The 26,587-nt window shown below is 38.2% G+C and overlaps 2 protein-coding genes across 4 annotated transcripts; both read left to right on the forward strand.

The window, feature by feature from the left end:
* The first annotated feature begins 68 nt into the window (after positions 1–68).
* Positions 69–11,098, forward strand: tmprss7 (transmembrane serine protease 7). The gene is made up of 18 exons (XM_079601307.1): positions 69–330; positions 2,312–2,513; positions 3,064–3,194; positions 3,280–3,347; positions 3,427–3,620; positions 3,843–3,878; positions 4,861–5,089; positions 5,195–5,319; positions 5,393–5,505; positions 5,608–5,714; positions 6,423–6,559; positions 6,731–6,838; positions 7,842–7,949; positions 8,030–8,146; positions 9,520–9,718; positions 9,825–10,093; positions 10,596–10,732; positions 10,887–11,098. Exons 1-18 carry the CDS (start codon positions 262–264, stop codon positions 11,043–11,045), a joined length of 2,508 nt encoding a protein of 835 aa, XP_079457433.1. The 5' UTR covers positions 69–261; the 3' UTR covers positions 11,046–11,098.
* Positions 11,099–12,346: 1,248 nt separating this feature from the next.
* Positions 12,347–26,130, forward strand: LOC306993019 (suppressor of tumorigenicity 14 protein homolog). 3 transcript variants are annotated; one of them, XM_079602450.1, is made up of 19 exons: positions 12,347–12,727; positions 14,175–14,346; positions 15,721–15,848; positions 17,054–17,121; positions 18,250–18,440; positions 18,519–18,641; positions 19,002–19,221; positions 19,609–19,751; positions 19,852–19,949; positions 20,128–20,237; positions 20,416–20,549; positions 22,410–22,514; positions 22,594–22,692; positions 22,927–23,040; positions 23,229–23,348; positions 23,451–23,634; positions 24,440–24,711; positions 25,007–25,143; positions 25,220–26,130. In XM_079602450.1, exons 1-19 carry the CDS (start codon positions 12,641–12,643, stop codon positions 25,385–25,387), a joined length of 2,673 nt encoding a protein of 890 aa, XP_079458576.1. In that variant the 5' UTR covers positions 12,347–12,640; the 3' UTR covers positions 25,388–26,130. The 3 variants fall into 3 exon arrangements, with proteins under 3 accessions (XP_079458576.1, XP_079458577.1, XP_079458578.1); XM_079602451.1 differs by lacking the exon at positions 22,927–23,040; XM_079602452.1 differs by lacking the exons at positions 25,007–25,143; positions 25,220–26,130 and adding an exon at positions 24,812–24,877.
* The last annotated feature ends 457 nt before the right edge of the window (positions 26,131–26,587 follow it).

Genomic DNA, 26,587 nt, shown 5'->3' on the forward strand with positions numbered 1-26,587 from the left:
TGTGTTTCAGCATTCTCTATTATTATTCAAAGAGGTTGAACGCATCTATAGGATAAGTGAACACAAGGCTCACTGTCTGCACACCTGCCAGGATACAGTTACACACTGTTAGGTGGAAACGAAGCTCCTCGTGTCGTTTGCCTTCATTCTGCTGCTCACATTCACGTTGTGGTTACAGACTGGTATTTTAGGGGGAAACCGTTTTAACAATGCAGGGTACCAGCATTTGAGATTACCGGTCCAAATGAATGACTGTATGCCATGGAAACAGCGCGTGAGGAAGGCGGGCAGGGGAGCGAGGATGATGCGGCCCGGGAAGACGCCAGAAGTGTGAGTAATTAATACTGCTAGACCCTTTGAATATCACCATGGTAAACCTAGATAAACCAAAATAAAAAAAATTGTTATTGTAGTAAATAGTCACTTGAGTAATTATGTAGGCCTACTGCAAAATTACAATATAGCCTATGGGCTATCTTTCAAATAAAGAAAAAAAAAGTTTGTATTTAGTTTCTTTTCTTTTTTTGATTGCACATTTTCTTATGACTGGTGGTAACCAAGTAATATAGTTTTACTGTAGCCTAATAGTAATTTGAGTAACTAAGTTATTTTGGCGTAAACTGCAGTATGGTGATTTCTGTGAAAGTAAAAGCATTGACCACTGTTGAGACTGCTATGAAGTTATTGGCTTGACATTTCTCAAATAGTAACGTTTAGCCTCGGAAAAAAAGTAAATTTTTACTCAAAGATTTGAATAAAGCCCATGACTGCGTGAAAGTGGGTTTATCTGAATACCATAAGAATATACGTAAGGGATCGCAGTTTATTTGTTGTAACCTGCCTCGATAGATTGCAAAGTGTACAGTATGTTCTCACTATGCTTAACTTGGCGAAAGATTGGGACCGTCTACAAAGAAGGTTCTTACTAAAAACGTTCAATGACTCTGTCATCGGAAGTGTACGCAAATAAAATAAAATAAATGGTGTTAAGTGTGCTGCAAGATGTGAAACACAAATCTATGTGTGAACATTGGTCTTTTTATTTGACTGTGACAGAGCCATTGTACATTTTTCTTATCGTTTATATTTTGTAGAAGGTCCCTATGTAGGCTACTGTACCTGCTTTTTTTGTATTAAACTTGAGGCATTTCGAATTAAATTTAATTTGAACTCTTGATTGTCTTTAAATAATATTTTAGCTTTATTTTCCTCTGAAATACCGTGTTACCTCTTTGTAAATTAAATACGGCGAAAGAGATGGGATGACATCATTTAAATAATGCATGACTGGACAACCTCAATGAACGCGAGAGTCATTGTGATGGTCGTAAAACAAATGATTCTAACTTACCTTTCAGAAATATTTATCCATATCTGGTCAAATTTGCTTGCTTAAAATCGATACAGTGATAGCTAAAGTGATGGCATTAGTTGATAATACCACAGTACGTTGGTATATAGCCTATTTATTGCATTAAAAGTTTCTTCAAAAAAAATATCATGGTGGTAAAATGATACAATGATGCTCCATGGTGTTTCTAAGCAAAATGTCCAAAAAAGAAACCACGGCAGTACTGCATCAACTTTTTTTGTAAGTCAATGTTACATGTAATTGTGTGTCTAAATCTGAGTACGGGTTAATTGTATTGGAAAAAGTTCACTTCTTGTGGCAATAGCTGTAACCAAATATTCAAGATTGGGGTTGACCAGTGGCTGACCCCATGTCTTAGTGTGATTATAGCCCTTGTCCATGAACTGGGAATAGTGTAGACATCAAATCTATATTCATACATTTTATACTTAAGAAAACCCTTAAATGCATCTATCAGGTTGATGGACAATAGATAGAGGCAGTTGCTTAAGTCATTGTGAACTCGGAGTTAGGTGGATTTTGTAACCCAGTTGGATCTCTCTCAGAATTACTGAGTGGCTTTACCATGTAACTCTAACCGCTCATTGCAATAATATCTGTTTGTGATAAGACCACACAACACACACCTTAAATCCAAAGCCACTGATTTCCCACTCATTCTCCATTTGAGCCAATTAAAATGTGAGGCCGTCTTTTCTTTTCAAGAAATGTAAAACATCTGGAGTCCTGAAATGAGACTTTAGCACAAATCAGCACTTTAGTGGCAGAACATTTATGATATCTTGTGACTCTAGCATTGTGTAATAAAATTATCTGAAAGTTATGATAGTACTCATCACACTTCAAAAGTCTTCACACGATTATAACAGCGGTTGGCTTTTTTCACCAGTGTGTGTTTATTGCATCAGGTCAGAATGTGATACATACCTGTGGTTTCAGGTAGCTGACGTGTCTGTGGAAGTGCCTACGGTGGACGCAACTCTTAATAAACTATGCAGAAGATACAACAGACGCAGAAGAAGAGCCAAAAAGCCAAAGAAGAAAAACCCAATATTGGATCTACAGAATCTGGCAATCCTCATTACAGTGGTGGTGTTTGTCATTGTGGTGATAATGTGGTCTCTTCTGTGGGTTTTTATATGTAAGCTCAACACAAACACTCATATACACACTCTTGTGAAAAAGAAGTGCACTTAATTGTATTGTGTACACTTGTAGTGTACTTTAAATCTTAAGTACATTTAAAAAAAAATTATGCGCAGGTATTATTATTATTGAAATGAACGACCACTTAAGTGTACTCAAAGTAAAAGTACTGTTTAATAAAGTGCACTTTGTAATAATGTCAAATTAAAAGCTTTAAATTACATTTTAAATCATATTAATAATAATTTGTTGTGCTTTAAATAAGTACACTTATTTTGATCTAATATAAAGCCTATGTAAAGTACATGATTATAATTGAATTTTTTTTTTATAATGGATTATAATATTTATTGTACTGATTATAATTTAAAGTTATTGTATTTTAAATGCATTAAATTGCAACGTTATCATTATTACAAATGTGTAATTACAACAAATATATTTTAATACATGACACTTTAAATTCTAAAGTATGCTTTTTCACAAGGGTATACAAAGTCATCTCCACATATCTAATTGAACTGAAGTGCACATGTGTTTTGTAGTTCGGAGAGAGAGCAACAGTGGCGTTTATTTTGCTGGTATGTTCCGTGTTGCCAACGTGGAGTTTATACCAGAGTACAGGCAAGCTGACTCGAGTGAGTTTGTATCCATGGCTAACCGCGTACAGCATGTGGTGAGTGACAGCAAAATATGTCATTAGAATAAAAAGCCTTCAAAAGCCATTGTCACCATCACTTTAATATGTATCTTCCAATAAGATAACCAGCGTATACAGAACGTCATCAGTGTCCAGACTCTACAAACAAACCGTCATCTCTGATCTGAGGTACAGACGCTCCAGTACTACTCTGCTAGATGGATTTACTTCATTGTCACATGGTTACAATTACCTCTCACCCCATCAGTAATAATAATCAAGGTGGTGTACTGGTGCATTTCTGGATGATCTTCGTGGTGCCGCACCTGAAGACTCCGGCAGTGTGTGAGGAGTGCTTGAGTGCCATCCTCAGGGACTCTGTGCTTATGAGTCTGAAGAACAGGTCTTCAGTGGGCTTCCTGCAGGGCCTTCCTGTGGACATCGACTCCATTCTTGTCAATGGTAATCTTAGCCACTGTTACCCCTTCTCAAGTGCCCCCCATTTTAGCAAGACAGTACATATGTGATATACCCAAAATAAAAAGGTTGCTTCTAGGCCTTCTGATTAACTCATTTTACACAATGTTAAATGTTATATACATGTTTTGTTGTTGTTGTTGTGAATTTCAGCTTCAGAAGCATTATTATGGTAAATTTATATATGTATATATATTGTCTTCCCAGTTGCATTGCGCTCGGATTACACATCAACAGCTGTGGGTGAGTCAGTCAAGACAGATATTTACATATATTATGACCGGGGTTGTGTGCAATTCAGAACTGAATTGAGCAGCCTTTTAAATTTCAGCTTAACTCTAAAGCTTGACTTGAATTAAATTTACATTTATAGCAAATTTGAAACTTAACGTACATTACCATTAAAAAATTTGGAGTTGAAAAAAATACCGTAAAAACAGAAATATTGTGATTTTTGTAAATTGTAATATTATTACAATTTAAAATATCTATTTTCATAGATTTTAAAATGTATTTAATTCCTGAACTTTCAGACTCATTACTCCAGTCTTCAGGGTCACATGATCCTTCAGAAATCATTTTATGATGATTTATTATTAGTTGTGCTGCATAGAAAGATTATTTTATGAATATTAAGATAAAAAAACAGCATTTATATGACTTCTACAAACGATTTATATGAATCTTTTGTAAATTTACTGTCACTTTTGATCAATACATGTACATATTTCTTTGTTTCATTAATTGAATGTAATTTTATGGAGTATGGCGTAAGAACATTTTCTATGTACACCTGTCTTTAAAATTAAGCCATGGATGGCAATACTTTTTTTTAAGTATTTGAAAAATGTAATTAATTGATTTAATTATTAATTAATAATTACATTTTAGGAAATTAATTATAACTTTCTACATTTTAGGAAATACAGTACTGCCTGTACAGTACATGTTTTTTTAAATATTGTATTTATTTATGTTTTGCAAGTTGACTAATGCAAGTTGTGAAAACTGGAAGTAACTGTGTTGAGTTTCTTTGAATGGCAATTCAGTAAATTTCACTTGCAATACATTTCAAATTCAATTCCAATTAAATTCAAATTGAGTTATACAATTCAGAATTTTCCAAACCCCTTTTGAATGTGTATTATTATTATTGACAGAATCTTGTTTCTGTAATTCTGTGTTTGATGGGTTCTGTAATCATCTCTCTGTGCTGTGTGTATAGGCTCTCAGTGTGTGGATAAGCTGTACGCAGGTGTTCCTGATGTGAGTGTTCCCCTCAACGTGTTCTCTTCATGGGGAAGCTTGAGCTGTTACATCAAACTGACAAGTACTCCAGGCTCAGTCGTCCGACTCACTGTGAACAGCTTGAGCATTGACCCTAGTGACTGCGTCTATGATTCCCTCACCGTGTATGACGCTCTGCTTCCTATGAGAGGCATGATTCTCTACAGGTTTGTGACAAAAGGGAGTGGAAAGATCAGTCTTGATTGGGTTGGTGAAACGAAGTACAACATAATCTGAGATTATCAGTGTAATTTTCATGCATTCTCTTCAAGGTTTTGTGAATCGGTGTCAGCCCCGATCTCATTGGTCTCCACCTCCAATGTCATGCTGCTCTCATTCAGACTCACACAAGGCAGAAAGATCTTCCGAGGATTCTTCCAGGCTCTCATGGATGAGCGTGAGTCCTTCGACTAAAGTATCTGTATGTTTGTGTCTGGTGATGCTGAGCCTCTTTTGTCTTTTCCATACAGAGTGTATAAATATGATAGCGTTACCCGCTGGTCCAGGTGATGCTGGGGTGATAACCAGTCCATTCTACCCCAATCTGTTGCCCCGTCAGTGCTCCTGCTCCTGGATGTTTCAGGTACTGCACCCAATGAAAAGCGTTTTTTTTTTATGTGTACAGATAATATCCACAGTATTCGCGTGACATAGCGGTGTTTTTTGTTGGCTGTTGATGTATCAGATGCCCAGCGGTTCTCTGGGTGTAGCTCTCAGGTTCCAGAACTACATGCTTAAACTAAAAGACTTGCAAAACTGTGAACACGGCTGGTGGAAAGTCAACGAGATTATGTAAGTGCTTTGTCAAGGGTACATTTCACCTCATTTCTAAGTCAGTTATCTTTAGGATTTTTTATTGTATTTTTTCTACATTCCCATTTTTAAAAGTCATTTTTTACTCACCGATCGCTATGTAACGCAAGTTACGACAGTCTTTTCTTCCCTATTGTGACGTATCCGAGTGAAATGGCTTCTTGAACAAGAAAAAATGTAGGGCGGGACTTAATTTTGTCCATCAGGAATTTATTGGATGATTGTGGTTTGCTATTACTGTGATGTCATTTGAGCGACAGGTTGTCCCGACCTTTGCGCCAGTAAACACATTATCAGAGAAGAGATGTCGCATTAAGAGAGGGAAGTTATTTTGATTAAAGGTTATGAGAGCACATGAATTAAAAAAAATAAAGATGTGCATGGATAAATAATTTTTTGTCAATTTTGATTTCATGGTGACTGTAAATATTTTGAAGAAGCTTCATGCAGCTCTTTTTCATACAGCAATAGTTCCCACTGACCAAACACCAAAAGAAAGGCCATAAAACACTATTTTTGTCCCGCATAAGGTCAAACAGGTTTGGAAAGACATGACGGTGAGTAAATAATGACAGAATATTCATTTTAGCTGAACTATTCCTTTAGTGTTGACAGTATGTGATATTTATCAGGACTGATTTTCAACGTTTGTCATTTGGTATAGAAATAACTGTGATTGATTTACAGATATTGTGGAAATTACATTGACCACTCAACTGTCTTCCGTATTCCTGCTCAAAACCCTGAAGTGGTTTTCCGCTGCAGTTCACGAAGTGCTGACCAACCCTTCAGTGCCACTTACAGCAGTTACAACACCAGTCAGCGTAAGAACAATGCTGCTGAAACAAAGGAAATGGAGAACAATTTCAGATAGTACTTTTTCTCAAGTAGTACATTCTGACTTAGGAGCAAAGGAATAATCCTTATAATTATTTGCCAGTAAAATGACTCATGGCACCAAATGGGTTTACTCTGGTTTTGTTTGTTTCTCCTAGCATGCCCAGAAAGCCACTTCTTGTGCTCTACAGGCCTGTGTGTGGAAAAGTTCAAGCGCTGTGATGGACTAGATGACTGTCAGGATGAGAGCGATGAGATTTTTTGTTGTATGTAAACCACAAAATCATGTAATCCAAGTAGATATACCATAGTAAAACAAGTAACAAACTAGTTCATGTTAGTTTGATATACTATAACTGCTTTTCCGCCGTCAGGTCAAACCATTCTCGTTGCTTAACCGTTCCATTCCGTGCGAATCCGACCTCAGCAAACTTCCAGAGGAGCCCCAATAATTGTTCAAATTATTTTAATGTAGTTGTATTATAGGGGTCCTATTATGCTTTTTTACATTTTCAACTTTCTTTAGTGTGTTATGTTGCTGTTTGTGCATGAAAAAGGTCTGCAAAGTAACAAAGCACTAAGTCTCTATAAGCACCGTTTATGAACCTGAAACGCCTCAATAGTCTTGAGTTCTCTTCCGGGAACGTACATGTCACAATATTCCTAATTTAAATAATTTCCGTCCAAAGCATTCGCAAAAAAGGTGTGAGGCCTGGTTGAGTTGGGTTAGCAGTGTGTTAAAACTTGCAGTTATGGTAAGGGGCTTGTTACAATTGCAACAATTGGCCTTGCTGACCAATCAGAGGCTATTAAGCTTTTTGGAAGGAAGGGCTTCATAGAGACCGGAACTAAAAAGAGCATTATAGACAAACTGGGGAGAGAGGTGCTGCCATAGATATGTATACAACAATATAATGCTGTATATACAGTATATGCTGCAACAATATAAGATATTTGAAAAATAATGTGATTTATGAACATTTAAACATGAAATCCTATTCTAGTAGTCCCCAAAAACAAAATGAAGACTTTGAAAAAGGCATAATAGGTGTCCTTTAACATAATTTTAATTAAAATGCTAACATATTTTATGTATTTATTTGTAGTATTAGAGGTACATATCAGTTTAGATAGGAGGGTCTTTGAATGTCGGCAAGAGAGAAAGGTAGAAAGGTTGAGAACTACTGGATTACAACAATATCTTGGTATTTCAAAATAGTATTCATGTGAATATTCACTATTTTATTGTCTGTAATATCTATCTGACAGCTAAACCTCCTAAAATCTGTGGAGGTTCATCCCCTTTGCACCCATTATACATCTGTAATGGAGAGATGGACTGTTCCAGTGGTAAAGATGAGACCAACTGTACTCAAGGTAATGTGAAAACTATTTAAAAATTCAAACTTTGATAGGTGTAATTTTTTTGTACAGTTATTAATGTGTTGGCTATGCAGAGACTAGCTGTTCTGGAGTCAGTTACCAATGTGGCAATGGAGCCTGCATTCTTAAGAAAAATGCAAAATGTGACGGCTTACCCGACTGCTTCGACCGCAGTGATGAGAAGGACTGTGGTGAGTTTTACTGTGGCAACATCCAAAAGCATCATGTCACTCATTAGATTGGTTTGTAGACATTTAAACAGACAGAACTAGTCCTAGTCTATTTATGTCTATTTTAGTTTTACTATTCAACTATTACTAATAAAATCTCCTTTGAGCCAAAAAAATCAACAATATGGTAGCTTCAAATCCATAGAGGTATCAGTACGGTATCAATCTGACTTCAAATGTATTTCGGTCACAGAACTAAAAAATAATATATGTACGTGTAACGTGAATCATAGAATTAAAGACACAAATTATAATTTTTTTGCTCTCGCTGATATTTTTTGCTTGCATTTTTAGCCTACTTTCTTCCTGCTCACGCTTTGGTTTTCTTTGCTCTCATTTCTCATTTCAAATGTTGCAAGAGTAAGAAAAAAAAAGCAAGAAAAAAATGACTGAGAGCAACAAAAAAAACATTATAACTGCGGCTTTACTGAGCTCAACGGCTCTGGCCGAGCTGTGAAACTAAACGCTATTGGCTATTTTTTAAAAAGGCGAGGAACTGGTCAATATGTCCCGCCTTGTCTTCCTGTTTCAGTGCATCAACACATTGAATAATACTGCGCGTTTCAAGGCACTTCAGTGGCCTTTAAGATTCACATTGATGCTATAAATCAATTAAGTTCCACATCATTCAAAGAGACTCCAAAAGTTAATTTAGGACCACCATGTTTTATGACTGGCTAGCCACTCAACCTAAAATATCCTCCATACACTATGATGATATTGTTGCTATTATTATGATCTATTGACCTTTTTACAATGGTTGTCTTGAAACGATGTTTGGTAATTGGTGTGTGTGTGTGTGTTGGAGTTGAATCAGAGGGAGATTACAGGAGACAAGCTGAGCTTTGTTCATGGTTCATTCTCTTTCTAAACGCTCTCTGGTTTTATTGGATTTGGCTCATTAAATGCACCTGTCATGATTGAACAGTTTATGCACAGACAATGTTTGGAATAATTACGATTTTTCATATGTTTTTGAAAGAAGTCTCTTATGCTCACCAAGGCTGAATGTATTTTAAAATACAGTAAAAACGGTAACATTGTAAAATGTTATTACAATTAAAAATACTCTTTTCTATTTTAATTTATTCCTGTAATGACAAAGCTGAGTTTTCAGCAGCCTTTACTCTAGTCTTCAGTGTCACATGATCATCAACCATTCTAATTCAATTCTCAGTTATTATTAAAAATACTTTTGACCAGTAGTAGTGTACGCACCTATCAGTGTACACATTTATACATCCTTACGTAGCATGTCAGTCATTTTTGATAGCTGTACACTAACACACTTTTTTTATCTGCTTGTGTCTTATTTGTTTCCATATGATTTGTAGCCTGTGGAAATCCCACCCCTTTAAAGCGCATACTTGATAGCGCCTCCCCACAACAGCGTATTGTAGGTGGGATCAATGCGGTGGAGGGAGAGTGGCCGTGGCAGGTCAGCATGCATTTTTCTGGTCAGCTGTATTGCGGAGCATCGGTCCTCTCTGATGAGTGGCTCATTTCTGCAGCGCACTGTTTTAGCAAAGAGAGGTGAGGAACGTCATGTAGACCTAAACTGTTGAATATCAAAGTTACTTTAGCAGGTAAGTACACCATGACATTTCTTAATGCAGTTTGAGCAAGTGTGATCTTTCAGGTTGTCAGATCCACGTATGTGGATGGCTCATCTGGGCATGCTAAACCAGGGAAATGCCAAGCATGTGGCCGAGATCCGTCGAATTGTGGTGCATGAATTCTACAATGCAAGAAATTTTGACTATGACATTGCCCTCGTGCAGTTGAAGAAGGCCTGGCCCAGCAGCCTGGAACAATATATCCAGCCCATCTGTCTGCCGGCCGCTTCTCAAAGCTTCACTGACGGGCACCGCTGCTGGGTCACCGGTTGGGGTTACCGTTCTGAACAGGGTAAAGAGCTCAAAAAACAATGACAGATGATGTAAACTACTGTTCAAAAGCTGATAGGAAATATTTTTTTAATAAAAAAATAAAATAAAAGGTTCTTATGCTTACCAAGGCTGCATTTATTTGATTGAAAATACTGTAAAACAGTAATATTTTGAAATATTGTTACCATTTAAAATCTACTTAAATATTTTTTTTTATGTAATTTATTCTTGTGATGGCAAAGTTGAATTTTCAGCATTTCTCCAGTCTTCAGTGTCACATGACATGTATTATTATTAATAGTATTGAAAACAGTTGTGCTGTTTACTATTTTTGTTGTAAAACTTTGATGAATAGAAAATAACAGTTGTTATTTTAAACAGAAATCTTTTGTAACAGTATTAATTGTATTACTGTCACTTTTGATTTGTCCTTGCTGAATAAAAGTATTCAGTCTTACAGACCCCAATAGGTCTACAATAAAATGACAATGAAATAGCATCTTTTTCCTTTGTTTATACAGATAAGGTGCTACCCACAGTATTGCAGAAGGCAGAAGTTAGCATTTTAAGTCAGAGTGAATGCAAGAGAAGCTACAGCCCCGTGTCACCTCGCATGCTGTGTGCTGGCGTGCTCTCAGGAGAACAAGATGCCTGCCGGGTGAGGGAGATAACAGGCATTGGACTTGGTCCTGCCTTATGAACCAAACATAAGCTTGTATCTAATTTCAGAGCATTATTAAAGTACTAACCTTTCTCATTGTTTAAAGTGAGCTGTCTCTTTGGATTTTTACATAAGCAGTTTATGATTGCAGGGGGATTCGGGTGGTCCTCTGTCCTGTCAAGCACACGCAGGCAGCCGCTGGTTTCTGACGGGCATTGTGAGTTGGGGTTCCGGCTGTGGCAGACCCAACTTTCCCGGAGTTTACACCAGAGTGGCCAAGTTCATTGATTGGATCCAAAGACATATTTAAAATGCACAGCCAAGTAAATCCACCTTATAACTCAGTCTGTAACTTGACTCATTTAAAACAAGCCATTATCACCTAAACAACAACTAAATGTGTTATTTAATTGTCATTCAATCATGTTACACCATTATAATACATTTATCTTGAACAATAAAGTTATTGTTGGTGTTTTTAAGTTTACCGTTTTTTTCGATTGCTAAACGACAGTGAGCACAACTGGAGCTACATGTGCAAAACAGTCTGCACTACCAACAGTCACCTGAGCTAAACAGTTCACATCACCTGCAAAACTCATTCCAAGCAACACAACTCTTAACACATATGGCTCAAAACAGGCTCAGTGCAGCCAAACACTATGCACAACCCTCACTGCACAACATCACATCTAATGTTCTCTCTTTCCATCTTTCTGGAGTGCCTATCCATCCCTGGCAGTCCTCTGGACTCGTGTCCTCACATCCGGCACGCATGGCTTCCAAAAGAGACATTTGGTCATGTGGGTGGTGTGACTCATGAACGGCCAAAACGCGTCTTGTAAATAAAAAAAAACACCCCTACCCACCTCAAGGATGACAAAAGCATACAGTAAAACTCTCATAAGGTTGAAAACGTCCAAATGTAGAGTCATTGAGTAATAAATAGCTACAGTGTTCCTCCCAAGGCGTCATATACTGACGCTTTTGACATATAACCCTAACCCTACCCCAGACCCAAAAATTAATATCATGCAAAAGTTTATTTATTTCGCTGCATTGAGGCAGTAATAGCCTAATTCATGCAAAAAGGGCCCAAACCAAGTACTGAGTAGCCTACATATGCATGATTATGCTTTTCAGAGGGCAGACATTTCTGTATTTAAAACCCTTTTTTATTTTTATTTTATTTCATGTAGAATAATATTCAAATTTTCTGAGATTTTGAATTTGGGGTTTTCATAAGCTGTAAGCCATAATCATCAAAATTATAACAAATAAAGGCTTGTAATATCTCAATTTGCATGTAATAAGTCTATATAATATATTAGTTTCACCTTTTAAGTTGAATTGCTGAAATAAATGAACTTTTGCACGATATTCTAATTTTTCGAGTTTCACTGTATTGGATCTACTTTGTTCCCAGGCTGCACGCCTCGCTGGCTCGTAACGTGAGACACGGGGGGAAACAACAGGGAAATATTTCATCCAGACTGACTCTTTTTAAACAAATATTTTAGCTATGCGCTGCTATTTTTCATCCCCAGCAGATGGACCGCTTTAATGATGCATTCTTCGCGATTAATTTAATGACTCTCTAATCATGTAACATCAGACTGCCCATTGTGGCCCATGGCACACGCACACCACGGGAGAAGTTTGCCCACAATTTCTGTCGCACGGATGGCTGTGTGGATTGTACCTGCTCATAGTGCTCCCTTTGTGCCGCGGTGCATGCTGGGTGCCGTGCAGCACCTGTTCACGGAGAGACACGGAGAGTGATTGCTCGCAGCGCCAGACCCGCTCAGGTCGGGTTTCTCCGGGATCGCACTACGTCTCCGGGCTGATTTCTCTGCCCGAGGAATTGTTCTGTATCGCTGCATCGGAGCCATAATAGAGCGGGCCATGAGGACTTTTCCCAAAAACAGGAGCTGCGAAGTTTACAGCGTCTCTGGTTTAGGAGCCTGCGCCCCCGCCGGTGCACCTGCACAGGTAGGAGAGACCCTCCATCAGCACCGCGCGCGCAGACGCAGCGTCTAGCGAATTCTACACGGTGATGATGCTTTTAGAGTTCATTAAAATGTGTTTATACTTACAGAATACATAATCCTATTCTGTGAGCCTGAGGGAAACATTGTTTCAACATCTGTGTATCAGTGTTTTTAGTGCTGTGATATTAATGTATTTTATTTTGTAGATGATCAATACCGGAATAATATTAAAATAGCCTAAGATTAAAGTATTTTAATTCGTAGTCAATTTGTGTAGCCTAAATTATTGTTAGTGCTGCTGTTGCCACCTAACTAGCTATAGAAAACATGACTGTTTTAAATTATGTGCATAATATTATTTTCATCACCTCATTTTAAGGACACATTTGAACTTAAAACAGCCATTGGAAAAAAATAGAAATAGACAAAACATAGGCTAATTGTAAGTTAGTTACTCACAGTTGATGCAAATGTTTATATTCTGTGAAAATATATGTGAGTCCATTAGTACATTGATTGGAACGTGTTCCAATCCTGGTCAGCAATGATATTTCTAGTTTATTTTCTAAACCGCATAGATGAAAAACTTGTCTGGATGTTATATATCCAATTATCCAAGAGAACCTGCTGATTTATAGATCATACATGTTCTGTCATTTTACAATCAAATTATAAGAAATTATATTTTTGTACTTCTCACCTCATTTTGGTGGTCACTTACACTCTTTAAAACAAAAAGTTATTTATTGGCATCTATGGTTCCATGAAGAATCTTTAACATCCATGGAACTTTTCCATTACACAAAGGTTCTTTATAGTGTGAAAAAAGATTCTTCAGATTGTTAAAATGCTCTTCAGACTATAAAAATGGTTCTTTTAATAACTGCTCACGGAAAGCTTCTTTGGGAAACCAATGGTTCTTCTATGGCATCGCTGGAAACCTTTTATTTTTAAGAGTGTATGATAGATCCCGTTTCTAATTGGTTAAACTGTTACAACTCACCCTGTGTAACACTCCCCTCTCCCCTATGCAAACTCACAAAAGGTATTTTAAGCTCATTTCAGCTGTGATAATGAACTTAAACCTTTTAGTTTGGCCACGGGGTTGCCTGTGTCTAAACGTTGGTCTTGATGGTCTCATGAATGTGCTTGTCAAAGATGGAGTGCTGACACCGCTGAGAGAGGCCGTGGGAAAGCAGACCCTCAAATTACGCTTTGTGCGACTCCACAGGGGAATCCCACCAGGATATCCTAGTTCCGCGACCCCTTCCTCCTAATGAAAAGATGTTTAGAATGATGGGGGGGAAGCCAATTAAATACGACACATAGGTTGTTGTAGGGTGACAGAAAGGTTGTGATAATGATCATGAATTGTTTCGGCTCATATAGTATGCTGTCTCTCTCAACAAGTGACGTTAAGGCAACGTCTCTCGACTTGTGTTTCACAGGACTTTGTGACAAAGCCCGTCCAGACGTCAAGCCCATCCAGCAGCGAGTCTGACACCAAGAGCCCGGTGGGCAAGAGAGCGGATTGCGGGGCATGGAGTAAGTGGGCGCTGAGAGCCTCTCCCCTCCTCCCTCTCTCGGCTGCCATTGCACTGACTCTCCATTTCCTTGCATGTAAGTTAAGACCCTCTGCTGTAGAGGAATGCTGAGATTATGATCTGGTATGTTCCAGTATAGCTAGTGAAGCCTCTCATCCTCGGCTGTCCACGAAGAGTCTTCAATGAGAGCATGAAAATAGTCTTATTTTGTTTTGCTTGATAAGCTACTCGTATACATTAGGCTGCTGTCGATATTTTTCTTTATTCACGTGATCCACACAGTGACCCCCAAAATATGTTTAGACACTTTTGGATATTAAAGTCACACTTAAAAATTAGGGATGCACCAATATGAACATTTTGGCCGATACCGATACCCGATAATTCTTTGTGTTTGAAAGCCGATAACCGATATATTGGCCGATAAATCTAAATCCAAATATTTATATAATTGTTGAGAGTCTGATTACAAAAACAAAAGTCTCACCATTAAAGCCATGTCCCAAGCACACAATTATAATGTTCTCATTATGATTTTACATTGTCTATATGACAGCACATGTTGAACTTAACTGTACTTTCCTAACGCTACCGATATGGAGGCCGATATATCGTGCATCCCATATTAAAAATGTATGAATGTCATTGACCTTTTGTCAGAACTAACTTCATATATATATATAGTTGTTTTGCAGTTACTGTTAATTAACTGATGAAGATTATTTTTATTAGATATACAGTAAATTTAGTGTTCAAATAATTATTAAATAAAGTGTTCAAATAATTTCTGTCTAAATAAACACTACAGTTTAAAAGTTTTGGGTTGGTAAGATTTTTTTTAATGGTTTTGAAAGAAGTCTCTTATGCTCACCAAGGCTCCATTTATTTGATCAAAAATAGGGTAAAAACTGTATTATTGTGAAATAGAAATTTCATACATTTTAAATATTTTTTTCCTGTGATGGCAAAGCTGAATTTTCAGAAGGCACTACTCCAGTCTTTTAGTATCATATGATTCTTCATAAACATATTTTGTAACATAAATGTTTTTACTGTCACTTTTGCTTAATAATAGTATCAATTTCTTTAAAAAGGGAATAAATACAGACCACAAACTTTTAAAAGGAACTGGAAAAAAAGTGACATATTTGATCAAATCTGTTTTTAGTGTATGTATATACATGCCAAAAAGTATTTTTTACAATATATGGCATCTAAATTGCATCATTTCCCTGTATAAATTCTTAAAAATGAAATATTTTGCTTGAAAAGTATCTGTGTGCTTCTTTACCCAAGTCACTTGATTTGATATTTTGTCATATAATTCAACAGTGTTCCTGCATTTTAAGTGTCCAGACACTTTTAGGGTCTACGATACATAGTTAATCAACATTTCAAACTTTTGAGAGCATTTAAAAATATAATATTAGGTGTATTCCTGTTCCCGCAGCTTCTCCATCGCCCTCAGTGTTCTACCTTGGAGGAAGCATCGAGTTCTCCAACCTCAGTTTCTCTCCAGACCTGGCAGACCCGTCGTCTACACAGTTCCGCCTCCAGTCTCAGGCGCTAAGCCATTACGTAAGCATAAACATACATAACAGTTTCTCTGTGCCGCCCTCGGCAACAAAGCCGGTTTCTCCGTGATCTCTCCGGAATGCGGCCGCTCTCCAGAGACCACTCAAGGAACGATGCTCGCCCCTGGCACTTTCAAGCGCAAAGTCCGCCAGAGCTGCAGGTCCAGTGGTGCGCTCGTCCCTCATTGTCACCCTTTTAAATGTAAAGCAGGCCCTGCCGAGTCTTCGGCCGCTCCGTGGCCCTCTTAAATGTAAAGCCAGCTGTAACCGGAGCTCCGCTCGGTGTGAGGCGGTGCGGTGAGACCGGCTCCCAGAGGACTGCAGCTTTTCAGGGCTGAGGACAAGAACGGTGTTTGTGAGAGGGACAGGGCCCAGGCAGGCTGAGTGAGAGGAAGAGCAGTCCTTCAATAAAAACATTGTCTGTGGGCTTCCTCACACACAATCAGATGCTCTGTACCTCTTTGCTGAGAGGCTGCAGCCAGCGGAGAAAAGAAAGGTAGACCAGGGGACAGAGTAGGCCAGGAGAGAGAGAGAGAGAGAGAAAGTAAGGATATAGGCCACCGAAAGAGAGCTCAGGAAAGTGTGGGCCAAAAGGGCCAGTGTGTGCCAGTATCATGGGAATGGTTGGCATTTGTGCTCACAGATTAATAGAGGTCGATGAGGAAACTGGCCAAGTGCTGTATTTCGTCGAGTGCGATGCTCTAATTAGCCTAAACGTAACCTGTGTCGTGCCTGTAATCCAGTTTAATAGCAAGCGAATGCGATTGTGAGAAGTGACGGCCTGCAAGTGTGCGCCTTTGCTCATAAAAGTTGGTCTAAATCTGCTGCCCGCCCCTCCATCCAGCACTTCGGGATGACATTGAGCCCCAGACAATGGCGCTGTTGTTGCACAAAGCTCTTGTTGCTCAAAGCCAATCGCACAAGAACAGCGCTTTTGTGCCATGGCTGCAGGTCTCGCCTGGGCCACTGATGTCTCACCTTCCTCAGTGATGTCACGCCTTCACGGCTCTGATGTCACTGCGACGTCCCGGAATACTGTATATAGGCTATACCACACGACCTTGGTAGATGTTATCAGTGGTTTGTTTGCGGTGTGCAGAAATGGATGTGAAATATAATAGCGGCTGATGTTTGTCATGGTAATCAGTTATTTGATGGTGTCTCTGTCATCTCTTTACTTCCTTTCGGTTGATGTACCGTGGATCTAAGTTCTCAGAGTTGTATGATTCTTCACCGTGGAGCTCGTATTACCAGCACTCAGGAATTATTGCATTTAGGTGAGTCTGTACATAAACACACGTCACAATTTATTTATAAACTATTTTTTTATATACATTGCATTTGTGTCCACATTGAATAATTTGAATACATTGAATAATATTTTGAAGAATATCGATAACTAAACAGTTGATGACTTTCATAATATGAAAAAAATGACTATGGAAGTCAATGAGGCCCAGCAACTGTTTGGTTATCGATATTCTTAAAAATATATATATTTTGTGTTCATCAGAAGAAAGAAATCCATACAGGTTTGGAACAACTTGAAGCTGAGTAAATGATAACAGAATTTTCATTTTTGGGTGGACTGTCCCTTTAACTACCTCTCTCCAAAACCCCGCCCTCAACAAACCCAAACATGCAAAATTAGGCCTATTTCTGATTGGCTAAGAAAAAGTTTAAATCCATGACTATTTTTTTTGCTGTTTTACAGAGCTGTTAGAGACAGTTATGATTTATTAGGACATATATTGCAGTGATGTCTGCCGGGTATTAGGGACTTATTTTGCAAGTTTAAAAAAAACAAACAAATGATCACTCTAATCGATTAACAAAAGGCAATAACAGAAAATCAATAACAAATAAAAAAAGACTGTGACAACTGTTAACATAAACCACAAATATCCAGTGTTGTTTTTGAATAATTGATTTAGTATTATAACATTTTAATTTGTAATTGTATGTGATTTTCATCGTTTTTTTAAATAGTTCTATTTACCTCTCTCATTTATTTTGAGTAATTTAGTCATTTTAGTACTGCAACTTATTTCAGTTATTTGCCAAGGCACCATTTGTAACAATTTTCAGATTTCAGATTTTTTTAAGTTTAAACTTTATTTTATTTCAGATTTGTTTCAATTAACGCAAACTATTTTGAATAATTTCAGCTTTAGTTAAAAATAACACTGAAATGACCTTGCAGTATCTTCAGTACATTGACTTATAGTCACAGCTGTTGTAGCGGATGCAGATGTTATGTCTGCAGATCTAATGTGATCTCTAATACGCCAGCGCTGCTCTGATGTGGTCATTCGGCCATTAGCAAATTAAACCTCCCCATCAACTCAAACTAAACCAGTTTTAGGTGTTGTCATCTTGTTAAAAGTCATGTGTCCTGATGACAGTGAAGGAGTGGAAGGTCTTTGTGTGTACTACTGGAGTAAATTCTCTGCTCCTCCTGCTATTGCTGAGGAACTCCGGAGAGTGAATCCGGCCCGGTTGCAGCGTCGTCTACCTGGAACCAACAAGGTCCTTTTTAGCAAGAACGAGGAGCGCTACTACATGGAGAGGGATGAGGACACACTGCGTCTGCTGGGTTAATAGCATTTCATTCCTCTGTTTTTGTCCTTTCCAAAGTAAGGGCAACACCTAACGTGTGTTTACACGTCTGCAGGTTTGAATCCAGATGACGGTGGTGATGCTGGGGATGATGACGATGAAGATTCTGATGACAAAGCGGAAAAAATAAAGAACCCAAACTCTTTGCAGAGTGGCAAGTGGCAGTTGGGGCTGCAGGGTACAACCATAATACACTGTAAAGCCTGTCGAGTTTACTCACATGATTTATGAACACTGACTCATTTGAGTTGCCAAATGTTGGTTGACTTTAGTTCTTTTTGTATCCTCCATGATACATCGTAAGAAAAACACAATTTACGCCACAAGTAGGTGAGGCAATTCAAATGCAACCATGTCCCATTAATCCTTTGAGTAAACTCTGCATGCAAGTCCCTCAACCAGGCAGGTTTTACAGTGTACTATCACTACCATTCTATATCATTCTGTCATGAAAACTCATCTACAATCATTATTTTCTGATTGTATTCTTCATTTATTCTCTCATTCTGATCATTTCCTACTCCCATCTGCCTAACAGCCATGTCTTTTGACCTGTACGCTAAGTACGGGAACAATCGCACACTCAGTCTTGTCAGTCCGAAGAAGCCGTATTACCAGTGGAGGCTGCGGGTGCCGTCCGGCCACGTCGTGCGACTGGTCATTCTCACACTTCAAGGGGCAACACCAGGAAGCTGCTCCGCCAACAAACTGTCTGCTTATGATTTCCTACTGCCGCTTCAGAACAAGATCATCGCCAGGTAAGTGTGACATCACATAGAGAATAGCATTTATTGTCCATTTGCAGCATGGTTCGTAATCTCAATGTTTTTAAATGAGCACTGAACATAGTCTGTACGTTTCCTGGCCTTCATTTGGTGCTCTACAATTGAATTATAATACTTATAATGAACTTTTGCAGGATATTCTAATTTTTCGAGTTTCACCTGTATATTTTTTGTAACAGTGTAGTAGTCTTTACTGTTACTTTTGATTTCTTGAGATCTGAGCATACAAATAATTTAAACTTATGCTGCTTTGTCCTTAACAATATGATTCCTCTCCACTCCACACCTTAATAATGTTTTTTGTTTTAATGCTGTCATTGAAGATGCCAAAACATCAAACATCATCTCTCTTCTTCTCAGATGGTGTGGTCTGCCAATATCAGGAACGTCCCCTGTAATGAAACTGACATCGTCTGGGAACGTCATGCTTGTCACATTTTCATTCAGTCGTCAGAGGCAAGGAGCCATCTTCAAAGCTTATTTCCAGGCTATACCCAAAACCGGTGTGTGAAATAGTGGTCAGCATGAGACGCTATCATTGTAGTGGTTATTCCTCTCAGATGTTCGAATTTCTTTGGTTCCGTGTCGCTGTTTTTTCTATAGAGTGTGGTGGTTTCCTCACTGCATGGAACGGCACAGTGACGTCCCCTTACTACCCCGCCTACTACCCTCCAAATGTGGACTGTAACTGGAAAATCAGGGTGAGCTAAGGCTAAAGGCTTTCCCATGTTTCCCATGAGCCTCTTCCCCAGTGTTAGCATGCATGCCCTGTGAACCCCATTCAGAGGCCCGGGATGCTCCCTCTTTGAGACGAGGGCCGCAGGGTGGCCGCTGCTTTGTGTAAGAGTGCGTCCGTTGAGAGTCTGGTTTCACTTTTAGGCTCCGTTGCCGGGATACCTTCTCTCCGTGACCATTGTGATGCTAGACATTCAGGATTCACCAGCCTCCAGCACCTGTGAAAAAGATTGGCTGGAAATCGGTGGCGTCAAGTGAGTGTCATGTCTTTCACGTGTTGAAAACAGTTGGCTTAGACTTCGGAATACGAGCCGTGGGTCTACATGCACTAGGTTTTATTATAATACGTCCTATGAGAATCGGATTATATTTTTTGGCTGAACTTTGGCATGTCTATATATGCATGTGTATGTTTTTTTGACGTTTCCACAGGCTCTGTAACCCAATTGGGGACAACAGCAGAAAGAGGATCTATTCTTCACCTGTCCTGCTGCACTTTCATTCGGATGAGTCTTTGACACATAAAGGTTTTTTCCTGATCTACAGAGCCTTCTCTCCTGAAAGCGGTGAGTTCTTAGTATTCTGTTTTTATGCATTTTTGTAGAACAGGGTTTGATTTGTGGTATGTGTTTTGCATCTGAAACAATTGTCTCTGTTACTGCTTTGTGATGTTTCAGGGCCATTAATTTTTTTGGGGGGGACTATTGGATAAAATATTATGAAAAATTTATGTAATAGAAAATTTTATATTTTTGAATGATTTATTTTCAATTATTTTAGATTATTCGTTATTTTAACCCTTTCACGCATAGAGGTCTCTACAGTGGACAGCCATTCCAAAAGCCATTTCTTGTATGCATGGGTTTTGATTGCACAGTTGCACATCAACTACTAGAGTGGACACTAGTGCGTCATCCTATACACTGCCACCAAGTGGCAAGCCATTGTATGTGGAATTTTTTTCTCCAAACCAAGATGGCGACGGCCAGTCAGAAATGCCAAGTTGCTCTAGAACATCCATCCATTCCTTTTGTCCTAGAAGACTCTTGCAGGTGAATTGTTTTTGTAACATCTAAGGAGTCATATCATTATTACATTTTCCATTTTTGTTTTTAGATTGGGAGGAAATTATGATTAATCATCTGTCCACTAATTTGGACATCATGCATCTCTAGCTATATTTCAGCTACAATTCATACTATTACTGTGACTGTTGTTCTTGATAATACTTCATCTGCAGTAACTTTTTTGGTTGTAAATAAATGCATTTGTCATTAGAATGTAATTTGCAGTTACATTAATAAGTAATCTGATTATGTAATGCATGTTACTTGTAGTGCATAACTACTTGTTACATCAAAAAAGTAATCTGATTACGTAATCACATTACTTATAATGTTACTTTACTCGTTACATAAAAAAGTAATCTGATTATTACGTAATGCATGTTGCTTGTAATGCAAGTTTCTTGTAATGCGTTACTTTACTCTTTACATCAAAAAGTAATCTGATTACATAATTCACATTACTTGTAATTTGCTACTTTACTAGTTACAAAGTAATCTGATTTGATTACATAATGCATGTTACTTGTAACCCTAACCCCAACACTGCTCATTTCAGATGAGATTGAAAACACCTTATCGCTAGTTTTTTTCCACAGTCTGAAAACATCAATAGATCAATGCAGATTTCAGTCTGAGATTTTCTCAGAGAGCAGAGCTACAGTAGAAATGTGTCCATTTTGAACATAATCAGAATTATCAGCTAATAAGAGTAAATCAACATACTTTAGACTGTAGACTGTAGGTAGCATGAGCGTTTTCTACATAGTCTGAGTTGGTTTCCACACATAGGAAACAAATCCTTACTGATGTTGACATAATTCATGCATGGGGTTAATTACATTTTTAAATCATGATTTTAGCTGTCTCACAATTTGTGTGCAGCCCTATTGCTGCATATTTTTCCCTGTTATAAAAAAATTACAGAATCATTCTTTAAAATTGCGAATTCTAAAATGCAACATCATTTGGACCCTTTCTACAGCATGTTGGAAAGACAAATAAGTAATATCATTTTGTTAAAAAAAAAGACACCTTTTAGTGCTCACTGCATTCAAGCTCAATCATTCATCCCTGTTACCCAAGTTACTAGGGAAACATCGATTTGATCTTTTTTTTAAGATTAAATAATTTAATTCACTGATTTGTTGAAAAATAAAAATTAGTTAATTTTTTAAGAGTATGCGGCTATATTTTGTACCTCACTTGGGAAATGGAAAATGTAGTTACCGATCAATTTCTTAACCAAAATAAAATTCTTGACTTATTACAAAGAAAATAAATGTCATCCTTCTGAATCATTTTCAGAGCACAAATGTACACCCCCAGTAAGTAATGATCATGTTTATTCTCCGATATTAGCATGTCCGAGGCAGTTCCGCTGTGGAGATGGCAAGTGCATTCCTCTGAGGAAAGTGTGTGATGGAGAAAAAGACTGTTCTGATGGACGAGATGAGGCTAAATGCAGTAAGTTCATAAGTTATACTTACATTCTTTTCTACTGTCCATTGTTGTCTTATTTAACCCTGCTTTACTTTGCTTTTAGACACGTGTAAACCAGGAGAAGTTTATTGTAACGGTCAGTGCCGACCACACAGCCAGTGTAACGCTGCATGTGGTGACAGCAGTGAAGAGTCTAACTGTGGTAAGAGTGTCTTTATCAGTCCTTATGAAGATTTAATACTTCATACAGCACAATTGCTCTCTTCCTGAATTCACTGATACCCAGAGATGTCTATTTGTATTGCTACAGACGTGTGGAGAGAGTTTGTGGTAAGACCTGCCTAAGTTCTGGTGTGTGTTTGTGTGCGCGCGCACGTGTATACATGTGAGTTTGTCAAGCTCATTTCTTTTTGTGTTCAATTTGCCCACTTTTTAGGAGGTAAATGCTACCATATGTGCCCAAACAAAATCTGCCTCCCCAAAGCCTCAGTGTGTGATGGGATAGTGGACTGCAAAGATCGCAGCGATGAACTCAACTGCACAAGAGCATGTGATTAAAACCCGCTTTGCCTACAATTCGGTTCTTTCGGTTCAGGGCTTATTGGCCCAAAAACATATTTGAAAAAACAAGCCATTGTTTTCTGAACAAACGTATTCATAATAAGCACACATGTATAATGTTTTATATGATTATAGTGTTCTAAAGTTTTTTTTTTATCATATGGACTTCTTTTTCAGTTTCAAAAGGATGTTCTCCCTCCTCCTTCAAATGTGCCAGTGGAAAGTGCTTGAGCAAGATCAATCCGGAGTGTGACGGCATCAAAGACTGCAAAGACGGTTCGGATGAGTTGCGCTGCGGTGAGCATGTTTAAAGAATGACATATTTACTTCAATTTAACTGCCGATCATGCTTGCAACCGTAACAAATGTCAACCTACAAATGTCATGCTGTGCATGAAGGTTGTGGCACAAGGCCCAGGAAAAGGGCAAAGATTGTGGGTGGAACGGATGCCCAGACAGGCTCATGGCCGTGGCAGGTCAGCCTTCAAATGGAGCGCTACGGTCATGTTTGCGGGGCATCTCTGGTGGCCAGCCGCTGGCTCGTCTCTGCTGCTCACTGCTTTCAGGACTCAGATGCAATCAAGTGAGGTTTTAATCAGACACCACACTGCCGTTTTAAAGAGATTAATACTTTTATTCAGCAAGGATGCATTAAATTGATCCAAACCTGTGACCGTAAAGATATTTAATATATAATGTTATAAAATATTTGTATTGTGCTGTTCTTTTGAACTTTCTGTATCACTTTAGTTTAGGGTCCAGTTCAATATTAATTAGTTGCCGCTTGCATATTGGCTTTTTATTAGTTCTTATAAAGCACATATTAATGCCTTAATCTGCGTGACCATATTCTACATCCCATAATCCTATCCAATACTTAAACTTAACCATTACCTTACTAACTATCAATAAACCGTAATTAAGAGTTTACTGAGGCAAAAGTCATAGTTAGTAGTTGGTTAATAGTGATAATTGGACCCTAATCTAAAGTGTGACCGAACTTTCTATTAATCAAAGAACATCCTGACAACTGTTTTTAACATGGATCATAATAAGAATGTTTCTTGAGCAGTAAATCAACATATTAGAATGATTTCTGAAGGATCATGTGACACTGAAGACTGGAGTAATGATGCTAAAAAAATCACAGGAATAAATTACATTTTAAAATATATAAAAATAGACTATTGTTTAAAATTGTAATAGTTCACAATATTACTTGGTGAGCATGAGACTTCTTTCAAAAACATTAAAACCAACCCTAAATCTTTAAACGATTTTATTCTATTTTATTTTATTCTTTAAAATACACACTGCCTAAATCTGTTGTCTCTCGGACTCCAAAACATGTGAAGCTACAGGTGTAGTGTTTGCTCATGTTTTGGCAGGTATTCTGATGCGCGCTCATGGAGGGCCTACATGGGTATGCGAGTAATGAACTCGGTCAGCAACGCAGCAGCCACCAGGCAAATCCGCCGTATTGTCTTGCATACGCAATACGACCAATTCACCTCTGACTATGACATCGCCCTACTAGAACTAAGCGCCCCTGTCTTTTTCAATGAGTTGGTACAGCCCGTCTGTGTGCCCGCCCCCTCTCACGCCTTCACCTCTGGAACCAGCTGCTTTGTCACTGGATGGGGGGTTCTGACAGAAGAAGGTATGCCACAGTGTAGAAACACATTCAGAACAAACAATTGCTTCTTGTTCTGTTGACTTTATCCACACTTTTAAACACATGATTCATATGATGACTAAAGATCAGACTGAACTGAAGCACTTCCACTGAAAAATCCCCCATGGATCCCCATTGAAACAGGAATGTCACACATTACAAATCAGTAAACTTTAAAAATCTGAATAAGTTTTGGAAATATTATTCAAGTAATTATGTTGTAAAGACCGTTTAATATCATTAAATGCATTGTTTTTATCTAAAACCTTCTAAATTTCAGGTGAACTGGCCACATTGCTGCAGGAAGCCACTGTTAACATCATCAGTCACCACACTTGCAATAAAATGTATGATGATGCGGTCACTCCCAGAATGCTTTGCGCCGGAAACATTCAGGGAGGAGTGGATGCTTGTCAGGTTAGTGTGCACTTAGTCACTATTTGTGTGCTCGTCAATGTTCACGGTTCTTATATCCACGTCTTTGTTCGCACAGGGAGACTCCGGGGGACCTTTAGTGTGTCTGGAACGGGGCCGCAGGTGGTTTCTAGCTGGCATTGTGAGTTGGGGTGAGGGCTGCGCTCGACAGAACCGGCCCGGAGTTTACACACGTGTCATAAAGTTCACAGACTGGATTCACCAGCAGACGAAAGGCCAGGTGTGACGCACACTTGCATACGCACACATATATTTACACCAGAGAACGGGTGATTTGCCCACGATCGAGGTGCACCGGCCCAGCTTTCGTGGTGCCCAGACACACAGTGAAACATCAACACCTCTGCATCGGAAGCAATTTCCCACCAATTCCTGTTGCTCAGCGTTTTAAACTTCCACCCACAGTCTGCCAGCAGCTTCAGTCCCTTCTGTGATTCTTTATGTCCCAAAATCTTAAGAACCACCCACAAACCAACTGTACTCTCTAAAGCCTCCACAGTGGACTACTAGTGTAGAGATTATAACAAGCAGGTTGAAGAGATACACATCTTTCATTATTTGCAGTGGAATGAGTTCTCTGGGTAAGATTTGTATTATTTGCATACAGTGACTAAATATTAGTTTTCATTCATTTATTCATGGTAATGGAATAATTTTTTTTTTTTTTATTGTTTAAGGATTATATAAACCCTCCACTTCAATGTCCATTTTAAATATGTCCAACTGTGAAATTGACTGCATGTCAGAAATTATGACCAACATAAATTTTAGTCTTGTATTATTTTTATTATTATTATTATTACCGTTTTCTAGGGTTTTTGTTTGAATAAATGATTGTTGGCTTCTCCTCCAGTGGGAGAAAGCAGTGGCAGCCCCTAAGACTCTCTCTACTGGTTGTGATTTGACATTACATTACTCAGTACTGCTTTAGTTATGCAAACTGTATTCCTGACAACCAGATGTAAATGTCAAAACTGAGCAAATGTTGATACTTTATAGATATATGAAAATAGAACTATATTAAAAAGAGGTGCTACATTACTTCCACTCTGAGATTTATTTATTTATTTATTTTACTTGCGTGTGTTTCAGTGAAGTGTAAGTATATTCTAAACTGAATTTTTTTTTTTTCTGATTTAATGTGAATATAGTCAGTGAGTGTTATAAAATGTAATATGTATTTACCGGTAGATTTATGAAAACTCACAAACAAGTCTCAGTTGTTTCTCAGAGAAAGCAAGATTAAATGTTCAAATTGAAAAAAGTTCTGAAGTCTCCAGCTTCTCTGAGAAAAGATTGAAGTAATCTCACCTGTCCTCTAGATTTTCAAGAGATCTCAACAATGTCTCAAACTGTGCTCAAATTGAGATTTCAAATTTCTCATCGAATTCTAATATCCAAATTGATTGATTCTTTCTGTATAGTC

This window comes from Phoxinus phoxinus, assembly GCF_949152265.1.
Source record: "Phoxinus phoxinus genome assembly, chromosome: 24".
NCBI classification, from domain to species: Eukaryota; Metazoa; Chordata; class Actinopteri; order Cypriniformes; family Leuciscidae; genus Phoxinus; species Phoxinus phoxinus.

Bases quoted from the DNA above. Each gene is read 5' to 3' on its own strand.
- tmprss7 (XM_079601307.1), top strand. From the start codon at position 262: ATGGAAACAGCGCGTGAGGAAGGCGGGCAGGGGAGCGAGGATGATGCG. The intron at 2,514-3,063 runs GTAAGCTCAACA...TGTGTTTTGTAG, and splicing joins TCTTCTGTGGGTTTTTATAT to TTCGGAGAGAGAGCAACAGT. The intron at 5,090-5,194 runs GTTTGTGACAAA...ATTCTCTTCAAG, and splicing joins AGAGGCATGATTCTCTACAG to GTTTTGTGAATCGGTGTCAG.
- LOC306993019 (XM_079602450.1), top strand. From the start codon at position 12,641: ATGAGGACTTTTCCCAAAAACAGGAGCTGCGAAGTTTACAGCGTCTCT. The intron at 23,041-23,228 runs GTGATTAAAACC...CTTCTTTTTCAG, and splicing joins ACTCAACTGCACAAGAGCAT to TTTCAAAAGGATGTTCTCCC. The intron at 24,712-25,006 runs GTATGCCACAGT...TCTAAATTTCAG, and splicing joins GGGGGTTCTGACAGAAGAAG to GTGAACTGGCCACATTGCTG.